Genomic DNA, 25,370 nt, shown 5'->3' with positions numbered 1-25,370 from the left:
AGGTCTGATCCGCACAAGATGGTATGCGTTCCGCAGGTCAAGCTTAGTGAAAACAACTGCTTCCTGGAGCAGCTCGAAGGCTGTGGCCATAAGGGGTAGCGGGTAACGGTTACGGACGGTTATGTCATTGAGTCCCCGGTAGTCGATGCAAGGACGTAATCCACCATCTTTCTTGGCCACAAAGAAAAACCCTGCTCCCGCCGGGGAGGTTGATGGACACATGAGGCCTGCTTCCAGAGAGTCCTTGATGTAGGTATCCATAGCAGCTCGTTCGGGTGGAGATAGGGAAAAGATCCGACCCCTGGGGGGGCAAGTGCCCGGAAACAGGTCGATGGGGCAATCGTAAGATCTATGGGGTGGTAGCATGGTGGCCCTCTGTTTGCTAAACACCAGTTTGAGGTCATGGTAACACTCGGGAACTCGGGTCAGGTCGATGGATTCTAAAGACTCGGGAGTAGAACTCGGGGAATTCTGGAAAATACAAGTAGCTTGGCACGTAGGACCCCACTGCTTGATAGTGCCCACAGACCAGTCGATGTGAGGGTTATGGCTGTGAAGCCAGGGGTATCCAAGGACGAGAGGGAACTCGGAACAGGAGATCAAATGAAAGTTCATCAATTCCTGGTGTTGTGAAACTGAAAGTCTCAAGGAGGTAGTGACATGAGTGACAAGTCCAGATCCCAAAGGGCTTCCATCCAATGTAGTAACCCTCATGGGGTCACTTAGAGGTTCAGAGGGAACACCATTCTCCTTCGCCCAGACACCATCCATGAAGTTACCTGCGGCTCCAGAGTCTACCAAGGCTTGAAGGTGAAGCTTGTGGTTGTCCCAGGAGAGGGTGACTGGAATGAGCAGACGGGAGTTGGACGGATGGGAGGAGGTTATGTTTCCCGTTACAGTTCCCCCGGTCTGTACGGGACAGAGCGTTTCCCTGGAGCCCGGGACACGTGGAACGGAAATGGCCCGGTTTGCCGCAATATAGACAGCGTCGCTCCCTCATCCGGCGGTCTCTCTCAGCCTGGGAGATGCGTCCAATCTGCATGGGTTCCGGTGGAGCCAGCGATGATAAAGGTGGGGACTCGGAGCTGGGACTGATAGGGGCTAGAGGTCTACGGTTGAGTTCTCTCTCTCTCAGACGCTGGTCAATGCGTGAGGCCAACTTGATCAGGGACTCGAGATTGTCCGGTGGTTCCCGAGTGGCCAGTTCATCTTGGATAGTGTCGGAAAGGCCTTTCAGAAAGCACACCGTGAGCGCCTCGTTGTTCCAGCCACTCGCTGCTGCCACCGTGCGGAACTGGATGGCATAGTCCGTCACGCTGCGCCAACCTTGATGGAGAGTCAGGAGCTGTTTGGCTGAGTCAGAACCACTGCTTGGGCCTTGAAACACTCGTTTGAATTCCTCAGCAAAGGCAGAGTAGCTGGCACCGCAGGAACTATGGGCATCCCACACAGCAGTAGCCCAGGCCAGGGCTTTTTCCGACAGCAGGGTGATGATATATGCGATCTTAGACCGGTCGGTGGGAAACGACGAGGGTTGCAGCTCAAAGGAGAGAGAACATTGAGTGAGAAAGCCTTTACAAGCACTTGGATCACCTGAGAACCGTTGGGGAGGTGGAAGACGAGGTTCAGCCAGGGGTTAACTGCCATGGGTACGTGAACCTGAGGTACTGGGACGGAAACTGTTGCCGGGGTAAGTCGATCAGATATTTGCTTAATGGAAGTCAGCATCTCCGACAGAAGATGAGAATGTCTAGCCATTAAGGCCTCTTGCTGAACCAGGGCGGCTTCGTGGCGTTGGACAGTCTCCTGGTGGTGGGACAGCGTGGCAAAAAGGTCCTGGGAACTGGCTGCCTCTGGGTTCATTTTTGGCTCTGTGTTTCTGTCAGGACCCGGTTTCGAACCTGGGTCTCCGGAGTGAGAAACAGTCACTTAACCAACTGAGCCACGAATAGACAGCAGAACCCAGAAGATGAGGCAGACACAGCAGTACTTAAGACGGTGTATTTAATAAAGAAAAAATCCTAAAATGCAAAAAATGGCAAATCCAAAAGGTGGTAGGAAAAACACAAAAAGACCTCAAAAGAAACTCACCAAAAAATAAACAAAAACAAAAAACAGAATACCACAAGAACTTCACCCGGAATCGACAAGAGTACACAGAACACTAGGGCAGGGTGCTAACATACAAACACAGAGCACAGAACTGAGGGAAACAAAGGGTTTAAATACAATCAGGGGAAACGAGACACAGGTGCAAATAATAATGGGGATCAAGGGAAAAACATAGGGACAAAAAGCACAATGGGGACATCTACTGACCAAAACCCGGAACAACCCTGGTCAAATCCTGACAGAATATTCACAGCTTTGACACCAACCCTAAGCCAAGCCATCTCAGCACTCTCTATTTGCAGATCTGAGGTTATGCTGTGGTTATTATGAATAAACATATTTTCAGACTTGTAAAGTGACTGGCAGATGATCTCCAGCTTGTGGACCAGGCTTTTGTGAAATGATGTTACTGTACTGTTTCGAGTACTCAACATAAACCAGAGGGGTATCCTACGAAGCAGGTTTGAGGAGATAGCGAGGTAACTTTGGTCAGTTGAGTTGAACTCGGGATAAACGGCCATACGAAAGTGTCTCACCCTTTAGCCAGGTACATTTCTATGGCAAAGAATCCTTCAGAACTAACCTGCTCCGTGGCAGGCTAACTCACGGCTAACTCCACTTACCCTGAATGAAATTACTGAGCCGCAAGTTGAGGACCAATTATGTCAGATTCCCTCCCTCTTGCAAAGATTGATTAAATAATGTATTAATCAAAACTGTTTTTTGTGTACATTTTTTAAATGTTAACCCAGCTAGCAATGAGGAATCGGCCCAGAAGCGCTCCTCTTCCGGGGGGCCAGAACTGATTGAATCAGCCCGGAATCGGGTGTCGGATTCGGCCCGGAATCAAAATGAATGACTGCCCAGAATCGGCCCAAGTACATCAGGCCGTTTCCTTCTACCTGGAATTTAGCTTTGCCGGCATCTTACCAGAATCCCCCCAGAAGTGGCCCGATGCAAATTTAAATATATGTATACAAAATTACCTGATTTAGTCATTTCAAATATTACTATTTTATACATACAAATTGTACCCATCCACAAAAAAAAAAAAAAAAAAAACATTTTGTGTCGGAGGAAACGCCATACACCTGGTGACCTTGTCAGTGTGCATGCACTTGGCCTGCCACAGGAGTTGCTACAGTGCGATGGGACATCCCGGCCGGCCAAACCCTCCCCTAATTCGGACGACGCTGGGCCAATTGTGCATCACCTCATGGGTCTCACGGTCACGGCTGGCACGGGTCTCGAACCAGCATCTGTAGCAGCACAGTTTGCACTGCGACGCAGTGTCTTACTCGGAAGCCAAACCGGCTGCGCGCGTGTGCCATTGTACGACATTGTGCATAAATGTATTTTGTCCCACTACACCAAACGTAATCATGATACGCAGGTTAAGTTATCAAAACAAACTCTGAACCAATTACATTAATTTCGGGACAAGTCGCTACGCATTAAACATGTATGGCAATTTAGCTAGTTAGCTTGCACTTACTAGCTAATTTGTCCTATTTATCTAGCTTGCTGTTGCTAGATAATTTGTCCTGGAATATAAGCGTTGAGTTGTTATTTTACCTGAAATGCACAAGGTCTTCTACTCCGACAATTAATCCACACATAAAACGGCCAACCGAATCGTTTCTAGTCATCTCTCCTCCTTCCAGGCTTTTTCATCTTTGAACTTATATGGTGATTGGCATCTACACTTTTATACTATTACCACGACAACCGGCAAAACATTTCATCTTTCAATCACCCACGTGGGTATAACCATTGAGGAGATGGCATGTGGGTACCTGCTTCTATAAACCGATGGGAGAGGCAGGACTTGCAGCGCGATCTGCGTCAGAAATAGGAATGACTTCTATTTTAGCCCTTCGCATCACAGACGCTCGTTGGCGCAAGCGAGCAGTGTGGGTGCTCGCGCACGTGACGTGTCCAATCTGGTCAGCATGTTAGACTGCTGTGCCACTCAGGAGGCTCCAGCCACAAAGTTTTTAATGCTTATCAATTACATTGCACAAAGTATGAAAATACTAAAAATACTACGCAGAATTTAATTTAAATGTTAATTGTATTTTTTGGTCACAGAAACAATGAGAAAATATGTAAAAATAAATAATGAAATGTTAATTATATAAAGCAGCCCGTGTAATCATCTGCCAGAGAGTAGCCCCAATCAGCCTGAGCCCATAGTAATACATTTGGGACAGATAACTCTCACCAGAATCGTCCCAATCCACAAGAAATACATTTGGCCCAGATAACTCACACCGGAATCGGCCTGAGCTCAATCCCCCGCATCCTAGCCATAGGTAACACTGCCGAAGGCGTCCTAGACTCGAGCCACATGACGTCAGCCGAGTTTGGCACAGCCGAGTGCCCAAACTCTCAGCCGGAATCGGCCCAGATCCACTGTGCTAGCTGGGAATATTTCACATTACACATTTAGTAATGACATAATGCATTTTAAACTTCACTCAATATAACACTTCTGTGTGACTTAATAATCAAAATAATATTGATACGAGTGGGAAAAAAGTCCTTGTGCATTGATAAGCACACCAAAGACGGTTTAACGATAAGCAGTTCAAGTTACAGTTCAACTTTATGACTATAATTATCCTATTTACACTTTGTAGTCAATTTTGGCACTAGAATATCTGTTACTGACTCATATCGATGACACATAGGCCATTTTCAAAGGGATTTGTTGCTTTTTAAAGTAGTCGCTCTTTAAAGCTAGAATCCTTAATTGAAACAACAACAAAGCCGTCACCCAGCCTGTGTTTTGGTAAAAAGCCAAGGGATGCGCCTTAAGAAATGTAACCACTCTCAAATTCATAGACATACACTACCGTTCAAACGTTTGGGGTCACTTAGAAATGTCCTTGGATGTAAGGACATGGATGCAAGGACTGACCATCCATGATTATAGTTTAACCATGCTGTGAAGCTATACGGTGGTTGTTTACATTAATAGCGTTTACAGACATTGGAGTAAAACAAGTTTTTATTTTGGGTTCTGATGGAGTTTAACTAAGCTCATGAGGCATTTGTAAGACATTATTCTTCAAGAATCAATGGGTATATATGAATAATTTATAAATCCAAAAATGGATGATGTAGAACTAAGAATTCCAGAGACCATCTCATCAGAATTGTATATAAACTTGATCTTGTATAAAATTGAATCATAGTTGTGGCATCATACAGTACAGTAGATTCAGGATCACAAATGCATCAATTGTCTCATTAATATAGTATAAGTTACTATTTTGTATACAGTAGGTTTATCTTATTCTTTCTTTGTCCCTCATATGCCCCTCTTATACCTCTTCCTCCACCTCTTTCTCTAGACCCACTCTGGCCTTAGAAAGAGGGAGTGCAGTACAGCAGTATGTGGCCAGGATCCCTATGGAGTCTCCAACTTGTTGAGTGTGGATTTATCAGCCCAGACCAAATATGAACAGAGCAAAACAGAGAGGTCCTTGATGAAAACCTGCTCCAGATTGCTCAGGATCTCAGAATGGGGCGAAGGTTCACCTTCCAACAGGACAACGACCCTAAGCACATAGCCAAGACAATGCAGGAGTGGCTTCGGGACAAGTCTCTGAATGTCCTTGAGTGGCCCAGCCAGATCCCGGACTTGAACCCGATCTAACATCTCTGGAGAGACCTTAAAATAGCTGTGCAGCAACGCTCCCCATCCCACCTGGCAGAGCTTGAGAGGATCTGCAATGAAGAATGGGAGAAACTCCCCAAATACAGGTGTGCCAAGCTTGTAGCGTCATACCCAAGAAGACTCAGGACTGGAATCGCTGCCGAAGGTGCTTTAACGAAGTGCTTACGTAAATGTGATATTTCCCAAAAACAATTAGCAAACATTTCTAAAATTCGGTTTTTGCTTTGTCTTTATGGGGTATTGTGTGTAAATTGATTAGGGGGGGAAAAAACGAAAAAGTCAAGGGGTCTGAATTCTTTCCGATTGCACTACCTGCTAAAATAAAGGAAACACCAACATAAAGCATATTAATAGGGCCTTGGGCCACCACAAGCCAGAACAGATTCAATGCACCGTGAGAGTGCCTCGAACTCTATTGGAGGGATTCCATCATTTGGTGTTTTGTTGATGGTGTTGGTAAACGCTGTCTCAGGTGCCACTCCAGAATCTCCCATAAATGTTCAATTGAGTTGAGATCTGGTGACTGAAATGTTTTTCTTTTCTTTAACGTTTTTTTTTTAAATTACTTGTTAAACAAACTCCCTTTCTCGGAGCAATTGTATTAGTTTAAAATAACATAATTTCCTTTATTTTTTAATACAATATATCTCAGTATTTTTTATAATTTATATTATACAGTATTTTCTGCTCATTTAAAAAGAAAAATCAAGGATGATACTTATGGACCTGACTGTAGGTGTGCCAGACATACTGTAAGCTAGCTATGTGCCCTATGATACACAGTATGTCAAACAAAATAAATCATCACATAGAAAATGTGTGCATGTCCAGAAGCTCACATGCAGGCATCTGATTTAAACAAACGTGGATTCATCCAGCTCTAACACACGTGCCGAACCACTGGATCAAAAATTACATTTGATTGTCACTGCTATTATTCACCTTACTTTAATATCGCTATCGCTTGCATAAAATGCCTTGTGGCGTTTCATATAGGCAGTGCAATGCCTTCATCTAGTGTAATACTTACACAATTATGACAAGTAGCAGTAAACAATATAGTAATCAACAAGATAATGATAAAAAGCAAGACCAGAAAGTACCGTCAACATTGCCATCAATTACACATATTGTATGGCAGATACCATAGGCCAAGGTTCTGCAGAAGGAACATGAGACAGGGCCTGTTGGTCTTCACACGAAAGAGTGCTGAAAGAGAGAAAGGGGAGGAAGAGAGAGAAATTAGTGTTTGGGAGTTCGAGTAGTGGGCACATCTCTCTATCCCAAGTAACCTGTGAATTGTAACAATATATTACCTATCAATAGGGCCAGAAAATGTTCTTGACTGTGAGCTGACTGATCAGGGGGACACACGGTCTGGTCAAACTCCAGTCCCTACCTATCACTGTGTTTTTACTAAGAACAGCAGTGGCCCAGTCTCACCATCTCTACCAGTGGCAGATAGAGGAAGATCCCTGTGGTAACCGTAAAGATCCACTGCTGGATCTCTGGTTCTGAGGAGACGAAGAGGCCGACGAAGGCCGTCAGAGCACGAAGTAAGTTCATCATCACTGCATTCCTCACAGAGAGACCTGAGCTGAGCAACACAGCAAAGTCACCTGGGATAGAGAAAGAAGAAGAATATGCTATTTAAGGTCATTTGGGACCAGCATTTTCAGTTCTTCGCAACTGGGACACAAATTACTCATGTCATGTCTGGTTTGGTTTGACAAAGGGACCCAGATAAGAACAACAACACTGCCACCCCATACCAACAACCTTTGACCTTTGAGCCGTTGCTCTGTTACTTGTGACCTCACCAATTTCATGAGGGATTTCATGGTAGAGGATGGCTATGGTGGTCGCCATGCCCGTCTCGGCGGATGAGGAGAAGGCCGCCCCCCACCACTAGGCCATCAGCAAAGTTATGGAGGCTGTCTCCCACGATAACCATCACAGCCAGGAAAGGAAAACCCTGTCCTGGGAACACAAAAAAAAGCCTGTTTGTGTGGCGGCTCATCCTCTACGCTTCCTAGTCCAGTAATTACACACAGCACAATGGACAGAACTAAACAGAACAGGATCAAATTAAACAGGGAGAGAACTGTGGGACAATGAGTGAAGATGAATGAAAAAGGAGGATGAGGATCTATCTAACTTACTTGTCTGATGTGTAAGGGTTCTTGGTTCAGGCTCCTCTAATGGGATTTCTGTGCATTCTAAGTCCTCCACCGTTCCCTGTGGGGGAGCGACAACTAATAGGGTGTTTCCTTTCAATACACATCATTACAATTACACGTAATTACTCCCATCCATACCAAAATCAGCAAATCAGTGACCACAGTTCCCCCTGCCTATATTAAAAACAGTCGAGGGGAAGTTCACCAAAACTGTTCAGTTTCTCTATCTCCTCCTACACGATCTGCATAAGGCCTGAATGATTCAGCAGCAGCATCAAGGTCTCCTGCACAATAGTCTGTTTCACATTTACTCCCACCCACACCACTCTTCACTTTCCCTGCAATGCAACACTCTGTAGATGTCTACATCAAAGCTCAAACTGTTCAAAGGTATTGCCAAAATAATTGTGACTCCTGTAGGCCTACCTCTTTTGAATTCCTGTGCTTTTATATTAGCCTTGCACCCCCGCAGAGTGAGGACAGCACATTGTCAGATCAAGACTGCTACTCCCACTCCAAACCTCCTCCAGGATTGTCTTGTCTGTGACAATGAGGGCTGGTATATATGACACATGTCGTAACAACAATTGTGTTTAACCAGGTAAGTATATATATATATATATATAGTTATTTTTTTTATAATCTCTAATTGTGATCATGTGAAGAGGAACACAGTCATACCACTGCAGTCTGCCATCTTCAAAGCACAAACCTCAAAAGCTTTTTAAAAAACCCTCCCTTTCACAATTCCAAACAAATCCAAAAAGAGTCATTTGCGTGAGGATGCACCTTTAATTGAGTTATCTATTTCTGCTTTCATTTGAGGAAGTGAAATAGGGTTAATACCATATAATTCTGCCCTCCATTGATGCAGTCACTGAACATCATTTCTTTTAAGAGCTGCCAATTGCACATTTGGAGTAGAGTATGGGTGCCAGATAGAGACAAACAGACTCACCAGCTGCATGGTGGAGATGGACTTGCCCCTTTGTGAGTGGCCATTGCAGTTGTGCTCCAGGGGAAGGTCATGGGAATGGCCCAGGCCCCCGTGACCCTGCCGGAGAAAAAGAGACTCAGTCTCCAGTCACTCTGTGGCAATGAGCCATCAGCCACCTGCACAGTCAGCTCAGCCTGTGTCCCAAATGGTAACCTATTCCCTATATAGTGCACTACGTTTGATCGGGGCCCATTGGGATCGGCTCAAAAGTAGTGCACTAAGTACGGAATAGGGTGCCATTTGTGATGCATCTTTAGTCCGTGCTCAGCCAGAGCCAATGGGAACCCACAGATAAGCACCATCATGACAAACTGTAATGAATGACTTAGATGGATTTCCAAAGCAAACGTTCATACATAGACATGCTGAAGAGTGAAACAGTTATTGTTATAAGGAGTTATTACCTCTTGTGTTTTGTTGAGTTACCACAGGATGTGGAATTTGTCTTACCGTGGACTGATGAACATCAAGGCATTTAGAGACTTTTGTAACCCTTTCTAGCTTTACGCAAGTCAACAATTCTTAATCGTAGGTTTCTGAGATCTCTTTTGTTCGAGGAATGGTTCACATCAGGCAATGCTTCTTGTGAATAGCAAACTCAAATTTTGTGAGTGTTTTTTATAAGGCAGGGCAGCTCTAACCAACATCTCCAATCTCGTCTCATTGATTGGATTATTATTAGCTTTTGGAAAAGTCATTAGCCTAGAGGTTCGCATACTTTTTCCCAACCTACACTGTGAATGTTTAAATGATGTATTCAATATAGACAAGATAAATACATGAATTTATGCGTTATTAGTTTAAGCACACTGTGTGTGTCCATTGTTGTGACTAAGATGAAGATCAGATCAAATGTTATGGCTAATTCATACCGAAATCCAGGTAATTCCAAAGGGTTCACATACTTTTTCTTGTCACTGTAAAACCTACCTGGAAACTTGCGAAATGAGTCAGGCAGATATGACTACAGTACAATTGACTTTCTCAAGTGGATTTACTGTTTACTCATTTTAATTCAGATTAAACTGATCAGTCGTACGTTAAAATGGATAGAGTGATTAATAAGAAATCAGTAAATGTGACTTCATTTTGGTACTGGTTCAGACAGACATCTACGATTATAAATCTATTTGTGGATACCGTCGATTGAAATGGCTTGCATTGAGCAATAGCCCTGATGCCCAAGTACACAGGAGTATTTTTTCTGAGCCTGTGTGACATAGGATGTGGAATCTGACACCACTTGAAGCAGGGATGTCCCTCCTACCAGTTCTTCTGACTGTCCATCAACTCCTGGCTGAAACCTACATCACAGCCACTGACAAAGCACATACCCGATCATTACATCATAGTGCAGCAGGAGAGAGTGCTATCATCGCGGTAGCACATTCAGAGATCAATTTCTAGCAATTAATCTAAAATAATTAATAGATTTTAAAGAAAAAAACTCTGTCATAGACAGACAATATTAATATGAGATGAAAGGCGAGTTCCTAACGAATTCAGGAAGCTCTGTGGGATGTTCACAGAACATATGCACATTTTCTCGAACACGAAACATACAAATATGTATTTTACTGTTATAAGGAAGGTGAAACCTTATAATTAGCCATTTTATAATTTGATTATGCTATATTCGGAAGCATATGTGTCAGGGATCATCAACTGAATTCAGCAGCGGGCCAATTTTTTCTGGAGCGGAACATCAGGGGGCCAGAACATAATTTAAAATAATTTGTAGATTGCAAATTGACTGCAACAAGCCCGAACAGATATATTTGACTAAAACCTAATAATAATTTTTAACCTTGTATACGATCACATACAGTGGGGAGAACAAGTATTTGATACACTGCCGATTTTGCAGGTTTTCCTACTTACAAAGAATGTAGAGGTCTGTAATTTTTATCATAGGTACACTTCAACTGTGAGAGACAGAATCTAAAAATCTAAAATGTATCTAAAATCCAGAAAATCACATTGTATGATTTTTAAGTAATTAATTAGCATTTTATTGCATAACATAAGTATTTGATCACCTACCAACCAGTAAGTATTCCGGCTCTCACAGACCTGTTAGTTTTTCTTTAAGAAGCCCCCCTGTTCTCCACTCATTACCTGTATTAACCGCACCTGTTTGAACTCGTTAGCTGTATAAAAGACACCTGTCCACACACTCAATCAAACAGACTCCAACCTTTCCACAATGGCCAAGACCAGAGAGCTGTGTAAGGACATCAGGGATAAAATTGTAGACCTGCACAAGGCTGGCATGGGCTACAGAACAATAGGTAAGCAGCTTGGTGAGAAGGCAACAACTGTTGGCGCAATTATTAGAAAATGGAAGAAGTTTAAGATGACGGTCAATCACCCTCGGTCTGAGGCTCCATACAAGATCTCACCTTGTGGGGCATCAATGATCATGAGGAAGGTGAGGGATCAGCCCACAACTACACGGCCGGACCTGGTCAATGACCTGAAGAAAGCTGGGACCACAGTCTTAAAGAAAACCATTAGTAACACACTACGCCGTCATGGATTAAAATCCTGCAGCGAACGCAAGGTCCCCCTGCTCAAGCCAGCGCATGTCCAGGCCCGTCTGAAGTTTGCCAATGACCATCTGGATGATCCAGAGGAGGAATGGGAGAAGGTCATGTGGTCTGATGGCTTTTTGGTCTAAACTCCACTCGCCGTGTTTGGAGGAAGAAGAAGGATGAGTACAACCCCAAGAACACCATCCCAGCCGTGAAGCATGGAGGTGGAAACATCAATCTTTGGGGATGCTTTTCTGCAAAGGGGACAGGACGACTGCACCGTATTGAGGGGAGGATGGATGGGGCCATGTATCGCGAGATGTTGGCCAACAACCTCCTTCCCTCAGTAAGAGCATTGAAGATGGGTTGTGGCTGGGTCTTCCAGCATGACAACGACCCAAAACACACAGCCAGGGCAACTAAGGAGTGGCTCCGTAAGAAGCATCTCAAGGTCCTGGAGTTGCTTAGCCAGTCTCCAGACCTGAACCCAATATAATATCTTTGGAGGTAGCTGAATGTCCGTATTGCCCAGCGACAGCCCCGAAACCTGAAGGTTCTGGAGAAGGTCTGTATGGAGGAGTGGGCCAAAATCCCTGCTGCAGTGTGTGCAAACCTGTGTGCAAACCTGGTCAAGAACTACAGGAAACGTATGATGTCTGTAATTGCAAACAAAGGTTTCTGTACCAAATATTAAGTTTTGCTTTTATGATGTATCAAATACTTATGTCATGCAATAAAATGCAAATTAATTACTTAAAAATCATACAATGTGATTTTTCTGGATTTTTGTTTTAGATTCCGTCTCTCACAGTTGAAGTGTACTTATGATAAAAATTACAGACCTCTACATGCTTTGTAAGTAGGAAAATCGGCAGTGTATCAAATACTTGTTCTCCACACTGTATATCACTATTATGTGTAGGAATACTTTGGATCAAATTTCCCAAATTCAAATCCCTTGGAGATGATTTGTCTTTTATGTCCAAGAATAAATCAATAAAACATTTATTTGCCAATAAAATCACCCACCAGTTGGGGAACCCTGTTTTGTTTTGTTGAATAGGAAATATTTAATATATTCATTTGTATCATACTTACCGTGTACTTGAGCTTGTGTCCTCAAAAGTGACTACACCTCAGCAATTTATAACAATTTTAACTAGAAAGGTCAGATAAAAATATAAAAGATTTAGTTGATTGATGCACCGGTGCATCAATCTAAGTAATATCATCAAATAAATCAAATGAGATATCTGGGGGGTTTTGCGTTGGATGCGTCTCAATACACTGCATCCACCAATGTTCGCAGGTGGCAGATCTGAAGCAAAATCAGATAGCTAAATGATCCTGTCACGACTTCCGCCGAGGTCGGTCCCTCTCCTTGTTCGAGCGGCGTTCGACGTCACCGGTCTTCTAGACATCGCTGATCCATCTTTCATTTTCCATTGGTTTTGTCTTTATTTTCTACACACCTGGTTTTCATTATCCAATTACATGTTCAGTTTGGTTCATGATGGCTGGTTTTGAGACGGGTGCTGTGTTCATCCGTGCGTAATATTTACCGTTGGTTATTGGTCAAGAGTATTTGTTTTACATTGTGCTTTCATTTTTTTGAGTAAAGTATGTTGCTCACTCATTTTGCTCTCCTGCGTCTGACTACCTGCACCAGCTACACTCATCTTCTGACAGATCCATCTTCATCTTCAAATTTGTAAAACAATTCCATGTGTCAGTTTAGAACCCCCCCTTTTGGGGATTATGTACATTTACATTTAGTGACATTTTTTAAAGGACTAAAAATAGTTTGTTCTAAATATCCAAGGCATGTTCTTTGTCACATTATTTGTTCTGTTGTGAGGTGATGTCAATTAAGAGGTACTCTAATGTGCTGTCCCCCTGTGAAATGCAATTAAATTCACATATATTTTTTTCTCTTTCCGTCCCTTCATCATCTGATAATAGGCCTCTTTTACCCATTTAGGGGCTTTGTGTTAGTGTGAATACAGCCCTGGCCAGACACATGCAAAAAACATACATAAGTCCACAGGGGCGAGAGTGGGCGAAGCACTAACCCTTGCAAATATTTTCAATGCAATTCAATGGTGAATAAAACCTAAATGTTTCAGGGTCACAAGAGTCTGTTTTCAATTAATTAGTTGCTTTCCTAATTTCTAAATCCCCTGTTCAGCTGAGAACGCCATTCTGTGCTTCCCACACACACACACACACACACACACAAAAACACACAGTGTGACTGACCTCTAAAGCCACTCAGCATGAGTGCTGCACAGGGATCAAGCCCTTAATTAAAGGGTGACTGCACTTCCTGATTAGGCCTAGTTTTTCATCAATTCTCATTAAAAAATGCTGAATGATTGATGGCAAAAAAAGAGTTATCTTGGGGATGTGGTTTTATGTCTGTGTCTTTGCCATTTAATCATAACAAACAAGTGCAGTATTGAGTACAGCGAGATAAGCTAAGCTAGCTTTGCTAAGGAGAGAAACATGTTTTGAAGCTGAGGACTTCTCCCCTCCTGACTGACTCGCCTTGTTTTGATCTTGTGCTTGGCACCAGAGCTGTGTTCGAAATACCCATACGAACATACTGTATACTACATACTTAATGAGTATACACTAATACTATAGTGTACTAGCGCATCTACTGGAAGTTGATGCTGTTGCTATGCAACTTCTTGCTAGCATAGCTAACAAATTACTAGCTAGACATCGTACGACTTTATTAACAATGTCCATTGAGAACGCACAATGACTGTACCACTTAGCTAAGCGTAACCAAGTCAATAAACGTTGGGTAGTTAGTTAGATAGCATATAGTTAACTTCTTATGGCTGGGGGGCAGTATTGAGTAGCTTGGATGAATAAGGTGCCCAGAGTAAACTGCCTGCTACTCAGGCCCAGAAGCTAAGATATGCATATTATTAGTTTAGGACAGAAAACACTCTGACGTTTCTAAAACTGTTTGAATGATGTCTGTGAGTATAACAGAACTCATATGGCAGGTAAAAACCTGCCAAAAACCTGCCAGGAAGTGGGAAATCTGAGGTTTGTAGGTTTTTCAAGTCTTTGCCTATCCAATATAAAGTGTCAAATTTGGTCTGATTGCACTTCCTAAGGCTTCCACTAGATGCCAATAGTCTCTAGAACCTTGTTGCAGGCTTTTACTGTGAAGGGGGAACGAATAAGAGCTGTTTGAGTCAGGTGTCTGGCAGAATTCCTTGAGCTCAGTCTTGCGCGCGGCCGTGAGCACAAGCTCTGTTCCTTTTCCTTTCTAAAGACAAAGGAATTGTCCGGTTGGAATATTATTGAAGATTTATGATAAAACATCCTAAAGATGGATTCTATACATCGTTTGACATGTTTCTACGAACTGTAATGGAACTGTCGTCTGAACTACGTGCCTGTGCCTTGTGAATTTGGATTTGTGAACTAAACGCGCAAACAAAAAGGAGATATTTGGACATAAATTATGGACTTTATCGAACAAAACAAACATTTATTGTGGAACTGGGATTCCTGGGAGTGCATTCGGATGAAGATCATCAAAGGTAAGTGAATATTTATAATGTTATTTCTGACTTTTGTTGACTGCACAATATGGCGGATATCTTTTTGGCTTGTTTGGTCTCTGAGCGCAGTACTCAGATTATTGAATGATATGCTTTTTCCGTAAAGTTTTTTTGAAATCTCACACAGCAGTTGCATTAAGGAGAAGTTTAAAGTTCCATCTATAATAGTTGTATCTTTTATCGATGTTTATTATGAGCATTTCTGTAAATTGACTTGGCTCTCTGCAAAATCACTGCATGTTTTGGAACTACTGAACATAACACGCCAATGTAAAATGAGATTTTTGGATATAAATATGCACTTTATCGAACAAAACATACATGTATTGTGTAACATGAAGTCCTATGAGTGTCATCTTTTTTTATTTTACCTTCATTTAATCATCAAAGGTTAGTAATTCATTTTATCTATATTTCTGCTTTTTGTGACTCCTCTCTTTGGCTGAAAAAAATGGCTGTTTTTCTGTGACTTGGTGGTGACCTAACATAATCGTTTGTGGTGCTTTCGCTGTAAAGCCTTTTTGAAATCAGACACTGTGGTTGGATTAACGAGAATTGGATCTTTAAAATGGTGTAAAATACTTGTATGCTTGAAGAATTTTAATTATGAGATTTTTGTTGTTTTGAATTTGGCACCCTGCACTTTCACTGGCTGTTGGCGGGGTGGGATGCTACCGTCCCGAATATCCCAGAGAGGTTAACGGGATTTCAGCCGTAAGAAATTAACATACTGGCAAGTTCGATGTATTAGTAGCCAACTAATGGTACATACAAGCAACTGCTGTAATGATATGCTACACGGTTCGTAAGGCTAGCATAGTTAACAAATCCATCAGCCAACATAACGTGTGACGTAAATTATTTGAAATGTAATTAATATATTACATTGCTCAACATTTTCTTTACATTTGTCATAATTTGTTAAAGCAATGAATTTTTATCTGCTCTCGTCAGACTACTGCGGCATATTTTCCACCATTTTCTTGTGAAGCCACGCCCATTTTATGAAGAATTGCATTATGGGCCCTAAAAGCAGGGAAATCATGTCCACTGCTTGTATACTTTGGAATTTGGTAAATGTAGTATGACATCCAGGAACTTTTGGCATACCAACTATATCCATACTATCACCAATAACCATACTACATATTCAATTTAGTCACAAATTGTACAGTTAGTGTGGTTAGTTTGAATATTCAAACACAGTCTTGTTTTGCGTTGTTTTGACTGATGTCATGTCTACAGTATACTAATATGGCAAAACATTTCTAGCTTAAAAATATATATATATTTCTAGCTTTTTGACTGTAATTCCCCATTAATTGCGGACCTAGTCAAAGATGACTATATTTGTCACAACCTGATCAGTTTCACCTGTCTTGTGCTTGTCTCCTCCCCCCACATGGTGTCTCCCATTTTCCCCCATTATCCCCTGTGTATTTATACCTGCGTTTTCTGTTTGTCTTGTTTTGTCAGGTCTTAACAGCGTGTTTCCCAGTTCTCTAGTTCTTGTTTTCGAGATTCCTGGATCTGACCTTTCTGCCTGTCCTGACCCTGAGTCTGCCTGCCGTTCTGTCCCTGATTGACTCTACCTTGGATTACGAACCTCTGCCTGCACTCAATCTGCCCTTTGCAATATTTCTCTACTACACATCATCATGGCAGAGTTTGCAAAACAAATGTGGACTGGATTGATACAAATAAGCATACTATCATTCTGTCAGGTAGGCCTACTCTGTAGAAAATTCTAGGGAAAGCTTTTCTGTCTACCCACAAGACAGTTGCCATTAACACAACACTGACAGTCAGGGGCGATATTGCTGTAAATGTATTTATTGACAGATATATTGTTGCGTTTGGCTTTTTAACCAGGGGTAGGTTTGAGTCAATGTGGCTTTGATTGGATAGCAGCAGGGAGCTTGCAGTGGCTGATATTTGTGAGATGTGTTTATGGCAGTTTGCGATGTAACACATGGAAAGTGTATGCTCTTTCAGAATAGTTTGGCGAGCAACTCATAGGTGGGCTGAGAACTACTCATAGGTGGGCTGAGAGCTGCTTGTTATTTGTGTACGGCAGCTGCTCCGCCCATAACCGTAATGCTCTCCAGAGGGTAGTGAGGTCTGCAAAACGCATCACCGGTTGCAAACTACCTGCCCTCCAGGACACCTACACCACCCGATGTGACAGGAAGGCCAAAAAGATCATCAAGGACAACAACCACCCGAGCCACTGCCTGTTCACCCCGCTATCATCCAGAAGGCGAGGTCAGTACAGGTGCATCAAAGCGGGGACCGAGAGACTCAAAGACAGCTCCTATCTCAAGGCCATCAGACTGTTAAACAGCCATTGTAAGTGGCTGCTGCCAACATACTGACTCAACTCCAGCCACTTTAATAATGGAAAAATGTATGTAATAAATTTATCACTAGCCACTTTGAACAATGCACTTTATATAATGTTTACATACCCTACATTGCTCATCTCATATGCACATACTGTACTCTATACCATCTACTGCATCTTGCCATCTTGATGTAATTATATGTATCACCAGCCACTTTAAACAATGCCACTTTATATAATGTTTATATACCCTACATTACTCATCTCATATGTATATAGTGTACTCTATACCATCTACTGCATCTTGCCTATGCCTTTCGCCATGCCTATGCCGTTCGGCCATTCATATATTTTTATATACATATTCGTATTCATTCCTTTACACTTGTGTGTATAAGGTAGTTGTTGTAAAATTGTTAGGTTAGATTGCTTGTGAGATATTACCGCATGGTTGGAACTAGAAACACAAGCATTTCGCTACACTCGCATTAACATCTGCTAACCATCTGCTATCCATGTGTATGTGACAAGTAACATTTGATTTGATCTACCTGTTGGAGACCCCTGACCTATAGAGTAATATGAGAAGAATGTAATTGCTTAACGTATGTAGATATTTTAAAGAAAGTGTTTTGATAACTTTCAAGTGTAACAGTTCCATGTAGAATAAACCATATTTCACAAAGTACTGTCTCAGTGTTCTGCTAATATAACAATATGCAAATATTTCACCTCTCTTTAATATTTTCTTTTCATTCACAACCTATCAACATTTTCTTTCTGGTGGTGCTGGGGCTACCTTGCCAATGTCATACCTTCCTGTATGGTGTCCCATACACACTCCTCCCCCCCATTGATAGTACCATTCTATTCAACAATAACAAAAGACAAAAAGTTATGTGTCTTGTATAATGCTCAGTACAAGGTCTTTCCAAATTCAGACATCAGTATCAACCTGTCTTTCAGTCAGAGGACTCTATGACCAAAGCCTCTCTCCTGTCCTCCATCTGTAGAAAAATTTGATCAAGTTAATGAGTGACACATATTGAAAGAATGATGTTATCGTGTCCATATACGCAGTTTATTGTCTGTCTGTAAAATCTGTTTATTGTGGCAGCACTATTTCAACAAGTCAAATTCCTGTACATGCAAAAAAAATTGGATTTTGATTCCGATATTCTGATATCACCTGTGATGTCCTGTCTTATTAGTTGTCACCTTTTGTCCCTTCTCAGGTGTTCGCCAGCGCTGGTAGATCAGCTCCAGGCCCCCCTCCTCACAGACACTGGTCATGAAGGAGCCTGACATACGGCTCCAACCCAGCTCCAATCACAGAAAAAGAGAGGGAGAGAGAGAGAGAGACTGTCACCATACAGTCATGTAGGCCAACAAAAATACATGATTCAACATAGCCAATCAGAGATTATGAATCACAGCTAATTCACACGGGACATGTTCCAGCATAGCATGACTCACCCTGGCCCAGAAGTAGTCCATAGACGGGGGGAATCTCCTTACAACATACAAGACAGCACGGATTACACTTCCAATGGTGGTTATGTGCTCCATTACTCTGAAACAGGACTGGTGTCTGACCACTGCCTCCTTATTTGGTGATATGTCTTCTTTTTATTGGCACAGAAAATACTGTACACAATAATATTGTTGATGTCTTTTTTGGGGTTAGCTAGTTTGCTTGATTATTTAGCAGGGATCTTACAATTGGCAGCTCAGGGGATTTGATCCAGCAACCTTTCGATTACTGGCCCAACGCTCGAACCACTAGGCTACCTGTCACCCCAATACACATAGATTGACAATAAATGTGGCTCAATTCAGTCTGCAGTTTCTACTGGTTATTGTTTTCAGGCTGGTTGTATTGTTGCTAGCTAGGTACCCCAGAAATTGTGGTCGAACAAATAATGCCTTATTACCAACTCGGTATTGTAAACACATCGTTCGTGGCCAGACTTTTTGTACAGCTTTGACAGTGCTACTGATAGTAGTGGTGGAACTTGGCTTGCACGTGCAAATTCATCACACATAACATTCTATAATAGAATTGTGTTATTTGACGCATCAGAGTGTTATTTGAAGTGTATCGTTTTGGCATGTAAAAGACCCAAAAGGCGTTCCATAGCCTTGTATCATAGCAACGTAGCCTTTCAAATAATGACATGTAGCTAGCTAGCTAGCAGCAAACAAAATGTAGCTACTTACAACAACACACCAGCTTCAGGTTTGACGGTTCACAGCCCAAGTAGAAATTAGTCAGATGAAATCCATATCCTGGCAATCTGTTCAAGATTGCTCAACAACTTTATGGAAGCCTATTTTCACTCCAATTTGCAGAGTGAAATGTGCGTGCTCTGCACCCATATGCAGACTTGATAACAAATGTCATCACAGCTAGTCATCATTGGCAAAAATGGGCATATAAATAATCCAGTGGCGACCCATCATTCAGGGCAGGTGGGGCAGAGCCTGTTTTGAGCCCCAATTTTTTTTATCAATCCCCCCGCCCAAAATAAAATAAATTGTTTTGCCTGTTTTGCATGTTATTTTGTCATTAATACGTGTCACATATCAGTTTGCAAACAATGTAAAAAAATATATATTAAAAATCATTGAGTTAATAAAGCCTCCATAAAAACATGATCTCTTTTTTGCTTTCTTGAGTAAGGCAGCTCCTAAATGCAGGTGTTTCAGCCTAGCTCAGTACTTTCTGTGGTACTGGGGTAGCCAGCGGAAAATACAGAGTGTAGGGGTTGGTAATGTTCTTTAGTTGTGCCGTGATTGTCTCAGTGTTCCGTCATTCATAGGAACACTACATCACTGCCAAATCTAAGGGTAGAGCTCAAAAACTTAAGTCCCTTGGGTGCTGCCATAGAGTTATTGATCATGTCAACGTCATATTTTCAAAATCTTAGCTACAGTCATCATCAAGAATCAAGTTGACAATCTACTGGCAAATCCTTTTTAATCCTTGTGATATGAAGAGAAATAATGAAGAGAAATAATAGATAATACGTATCGGTGCTCATCAGCCATTGGACATAAACATTACACAACAAGTTGGAATTCTCAAATTCAACAATGAGTGGTTTAGAAGGAATCAGTGGCTAACTGCAAGCATCGCAAAGCAATCACTAGCCTACTATTCAGTGGAATGGGTGTGTGGTTCCAATTCTCGGTTTACGGGTCTCTTTTCCAAGCTTTGCACCTGAAAGTGCAAATCAATCCGTTATTTTAAAGATTTAGAGAAGTTATGATGTTACTTATTACATAGTTTCACTAATTAGTAGGTTATGCATATAAACCCTTAACAGATAGAGAGTAACAGTTTGAGGTCAAAAAAATGTCCAGGCCTTACCCTGTCATAGAGCTCCTGCGATCCCCCAGTCCACTCTTCACAGTGCACAGCATGGAGGATAGTGGAGAGTTGAACCCTTGTCTGGTTCCTCTGGAGCTGGGATAGGTTCATTTTGTCCGTCTGCAGGTAGCCCCCCTCCTGGCTCTGTTCCTGGGCCTGGCCCTCCACAATCCTCCCCAGCAGACACAAGTTGAAGCTCCCTCCAGTAACCACGAGCACAACCGTTCCTTTATTTTAACTGCCAGATTTATTCTGTAGTTCTAGTCAGAATTATCACCTCCTGAAAATACAGTTAAGCACACTCTTACAACCTTCTTGTCTTACAAGTGACTTCTTAGCTTGATATAACTCTGAAGTGCTTACATTCATGAACAGTTTAGCCGGAGCTATAACAGTATCAGATTAAACACGTGAATAAAGGAAAAATACCTCATTGGCTGCTTATTACAGAAGGGAAGACATCAATATTCACAATTATTATTCCTGGCATGAATTCACACTTCTTCCTTAATTATTATAAAGTTACCATCCTAACATACACACTTCAGCCTTTACGGACTACACCCGATGACATAAAAACTTAGCTAACACAGCGCGGGATTGCCTTCACTCCAAAGGTGTGTTGCTACGATAATGAGCCCCGTTACAACAGTTATTAGCCACGTAGTTCCGCTTGTCTTATCATTTCACCCGCATAGCGAACACGTAAACAATTCAAACAAAAACCAACTACATAGACTTACAGGTTAATTGTCAATTACACAGGTGTAGAAGGAGCAACGTGATGGCCCCAGAAATGTATGGCCCCAGCTGAGCCCCCCCAGCTGAGGAGAGGAAAGCAGTGTGAAGGAGAGAGTGCAGCGAAGAGTTCAAGAAAGACAGAGAGGAAGAGAGATGTTTTATCAGGCAGTGATAGGAGCCAGAAAGACAGACAGAGAAAGAGAGAGCAAAAAAAATGAGTGCTCCTAGCGAGGCCAGAAGCAAGGAGAGAGAATGTGTCCAAGCTGAGGGAGGATAGCCGGCAAGAGGATGGCTAGTTCAGGATGGCCGGCAAGAGGGCTGGTAGGACACCCTTCATCCAAATTAGCCACCACCACAGAGGGGTGACCAGTCAGCCTAGAGCTCTGGCCCCCCAGTCCTCCACAACAAAGGAATTAATGCAAGCAAGTTAGAGAGAACTGGGGACAGGGATAGGGGGTGAGAGGGGGAGAAAAAGAGGGGGATAGGGGGAGAGAATGGAGGGAAGGGCTTTGAGCTTGAATATAGTAATTGGTCCATATAGACAGAGCCTGCTTGAGTATGTTGGTAATGTTACAAGTGCAAAATGGCCGGAGAAACTTGCCTGAGTGAATACCCAAAGCAGTAACTTGTGTAATATTTTGGTGAAAGCGTCCCTCTGTGTGAGCTATTAACTAAGGATCAGACAGACAGATTTTTCGAAACTTCTGGCTTCACATCTGAGCAACAACATTCCTCAGAGGGCTACAGAGAATGTTGCAGATTCGAGAGTTAAGCCATATAATAGGAACACAGAGGCTATACCTCTTTTTTTATTATTATTTAACTAGGAAAGTCAGTTAAGAACAAATCCTTATTTACAATTACAGCCTATGGGACTCCCAATAACAGCTGGTTGTGATACAGCCTGGAATTGAACCAGGGTGTCTGTAGTGATGCCTCTAGCACTGAGATGCAGTGCCTCAGTCCGCAGCTCCACAACATGAGCATAGGAGGATTTCTAATACAGGAAGCCACATGCTGTGTAACAGTCCCAGAGGCCTGTAGCAGCTCCCCAGACATCAACATACAAAGTATTTATGCTGTATGATCCCTGAGTCACCACAGATGAAACGCACAAGTGCATGTACGCCAACGCTACCTCTGAACACTTGCACAAGACTCCAATGTCTTTCCAACATCCTCCCACACACCATGTACCATGCATGTCAGACAAATACACACTTCTGTAAAACTCAAATGATATAAAAACTGTATACCCGTCCAAAACTACAATTGGAAATAAATGGAACATGAAGAGACCTACCTACCGTTGTTCCCTCTCCAACTTTCAGCAGCTGTAGTATCTAGACCTGCTGTTTGTTTGTTTTTCCTCCTCCGGTGGATAGAGAGGAAGGGTTTATGTTGTTTGGGAGAGAATTCTTGGGCATTGATAAAATCCTCTTATTGAGAAGAAGTAAGAATTGTGTAATATCTTGAGGATTAGCTGCCAGTGCCACTGCCTTAAATGGCTCCGGTTGCCATGGAGATACTTGCTTCCTTTCAAATATGAGGGCACTGAGAGCAGCACACCACAAGCTGGGGTTGGGCGAGAGAGAGGGAGAGGGTTGAAGGAGGGGTAGACAGAGGAGAGTGGAGGGTTGGAGGTGATCTGGTTGAATGATTGACACCTGAGAGAGCACTGTTCCGAGAACTGCTCATTCCTGCAAGCCGGAGCCCCCCTATGAGCCACAGAGCAATCAGTAGGCACACTCTGAATACACCGCAGTCTGCTGTTATGTAATGCAGTACAACATTTTATTTGCAGATGAACTTGCTTTGTATGTAACTGAATGTAACTGAGTGAGTGACTGACTAAGCGACTGACTGATTGACTGACAGACAGATAGACTGACTGAGTAAGTGAGCCAGTGACTGATTGATTGAATGACAGACTGACTGACTGTGTTTGATATAAAGTTTGTTCATATTTTCAGAGGATGTTACCATAACTGGTGTGTGTAGTTTAGGACCTGCTGACAGTAATGACTGAGTGGGTTTTGAGGCACCATGTTTCTTTTATGTTGTTGGACAGGGTTGACAGGCGTGGACAGCTTGCGCTCCACACTGCACTCCTTAGACAGCCGAAAGGGCACACATTCAATTTCACACTGCTCTCCTTTCTGAGACTCTTTGTGCTGGACATGGTAACATTCATTTGACCATTCTCCATCTCTTCCTGTTCTAGTAAATACAGTATGTGTAGAAGCTTCTTTAATCTGCCTCATACACGCTTAGAAAAAAGGGTCTGTCCCCATAGGAGAACCCTTTTTTGTTCAAGGTAGAACCCTTTTTTGTGGAGTGATGGAGCTGTGTGTAACGGGTTTCTTCCAACTCCTCCTCTGACGAAGAGGTGGAACAAGGATCGGACCAAAATGCAGCGTGGTTCGTTCGATACATCTTTAATGATGAAAAAAACACGAACAATACAAAACAACAAACATCGAAAACTGAAACAGCCCTGACTGGTGCAACAAACACTGAGACAGGAACAATCACCCACAAACACACAGTGAAACCCAGGCTACCTAAATATGGTTCCCAATCAGAGACAACGATAATCACCTGACTGATTGAGAACCGCCTCAGGCAGCCATAGACCAATCTGTACACCCCACACAACCCCAAGACGAAACACACTACAAATAAACCCATGTCACACCCTGGCCTGACTCAATAAATGAAGATAACATAATAAATGTAGACCAGGGCGTGACAGAACCCCCCCCACCCCTAAGGTGCGGACTCCCGGACGCACATCAAAACAATAGGGAGGGTCCGGGTGGGCGTCTGTCCATGGTGGCGGCTCCGGTTCGGGACGTGGACCCCACTCTATGAATGTCTTATTCCCCCCTCCTCACGACCTAGAATTGTCCACCCTCGCCGCCGACCATGGCCTAGTAGTCCTCACCCAGAACCCCACTGGACTGAGGGGCAGCTCGGGACAGAGGGGCAGCTCGGGACAGAGGGGCAGCTCGGGACAGAGGGGCAGCTCGGGACAGAGAGGCAGCTCGGGACAGAGGAAGCCCAGCACTGAGAGGAAGTCCAGCACTGAGAGGAAGCCCAGCCAGGTTGTTGAATTCAGCAGATCCTGGCTGGCTGGCAGTTCTGGCAGATCCTGGCTGACTGGCGGATCTGGAAGAGTCTGGTTGACTAGCAGATCTGGAAGAGTCTGGTTGACTAGCAGATCTGGAAGAGTCTGGTTGACTGGCAGATCTGGAAGAGTCTGGTTGACTGGCAGATCTGGAAGAGTCTGGCTGACCGGCAGATCTGGAAGAGTCTGGTTGACTGGCAGATCTGGAAGAGTCTGGTTGACTGGCAGATCTGGAAGAGTCTGGCTGACCGGCAGATCTGGAAGAGTCTGGCTGACTGGCAGATCTGGAAGAGTCTGGCTGACCGGCAGATCTGGAAGAGTCTGGCTGACCGGCAGATCTGGAAGAGTCTGGCTGACTGGCGGATCCTGGCAGACTGACGGCTCTGGCTGCTCCACGCTGACTGGCAGCTCTGGCTGCTTCATGCTGACTGGCGGCTTTGGCTGCTCCATGCTGACTGGCGGCTCTGGCTGCTCCATGCAGATTGACAGCTCTGGCGGCTTCTTGCAGACTGACAGCTCTGGCTGCTCCATGCAGACTAACAGCTCTGGTAGCTCCTTGCAGACTGACAGCTCCTTGCAGACTGGCAGCTCCTTGCAGACTGGCAGCTCCTTGCAGACTGGCAGCTTCATGCAGACTGACAGCTCTGGCTGCTCCAAGCAGACTGACAGCTCTGGATGCTCCATGCA

At 43.2% G+C, this 25,370-nt stretch overlaps 1 protein-coding gene and 1 long non-coding RNA gene across 4 annotated transcripts; both read right to left on the bottom strand.

Annotated features, from left to right (window-relative positions):
* Window positions 1-5,087: 5,087 nt before the first annotated feature.
* On the bottom strand, window positions 5,088-19,402 carry LOC135522578 (zinc transporter ZIP12-like). Of its 2 annotated transcripts, XM_064948975.1 has the most exons (7): window positions 18,629-19,402; window positions 18,395-18,446; window positions 8,936-9,031; window positions 7,960-8,035; window positions 7,618-7,777; window positions 7,241-7,416; window positions 5,088-7,006 (listed from the first exon to the last, which is right to left on the bottom strand). In XM_064948975.1, the coding sequence occupies exons 5-7, from the start codon at window positions 7,664-7,666 to the stop codon at window positions 6,992-6,994; spliced, it is 240 nt and encodes a 79-aa protein (XP_064805047.1). In that variant the 5' UTR covers window positions 7,667-7,777; window positions 7,960-8,035; window positions 8,936-9,031; window positions 18,395-18,446; window positions 18,629-19,402; the 3' UTR covers window positions 5,088-6,991. The 2 variants fall into 2 exon arrangements, 1 of the variants encoding a protein (XP_064805047.1); XR_010452704.1 differs by lacking the exon at window positions 18,395-18,446.
* A 3-nt stretch (window positions 19,403-19,405) lies between these two features.
* Window positions 19,406-23,066, bottom strand: LOC135522579 (uncharacterized). Of its 2 annotated transcripts, none has more exons than XR_010452706.1 (3): window positions 22,857-23,066; window positions 20,813-21,092; window positions 19,406-20,662 (listed from the first exon to the last, which is right to left on the bottom strand). It is a non-coding gene; the product is annotated as an uncharacterized LOC135522579 (long non-coding RNA). The 2 variants fall into 2 exon arrangements; XR_010452705.1 differs by having other exon boundaries at window positions 22,861-23,066.
* Window positions 23,067-25,370: the final 2,304 nt, after the last annotated feature.

The sequence above is a fragment of the Oncorhynchus masou genome, chromosome 30 (genome assembly GCF_036934945.1).
Source record: "Oncorhynchus masou masou isolate Uvic2021 chromosome 30, UVic_Omas_1.1, whole genome shotgun sequence".
Taxonomy (NCBI): domain Eukaryota; kingdom Metazoa; phylum Chordata; class Actinopteri; order Salmoniformes; family Salmonidae; genus Oncorhynchus; species Oncorhynchus masou.
Note: the sequence above shows the minus strand (reverse complement) of the source record. Positions and strands in the feature narration are given on the sequence as shown.

Bases quoted from the DNA above. Each gene is read 5' to 3' on its own strand.
- LOC135522578 (XM_064948975.1), bottom strand. From the start codon at position 7,666: ATGGCGACCACCATAGCCATCCTCTACCATGAAATCCCTCATGAAATT. The intron at 7,417-7,617 runs GTGAGGTCACAA...TCTCTATCCCAG, and splicing joins TGAAATCCCTCATGAAATTG to GTGACTTTGCTGTGTTGCTC.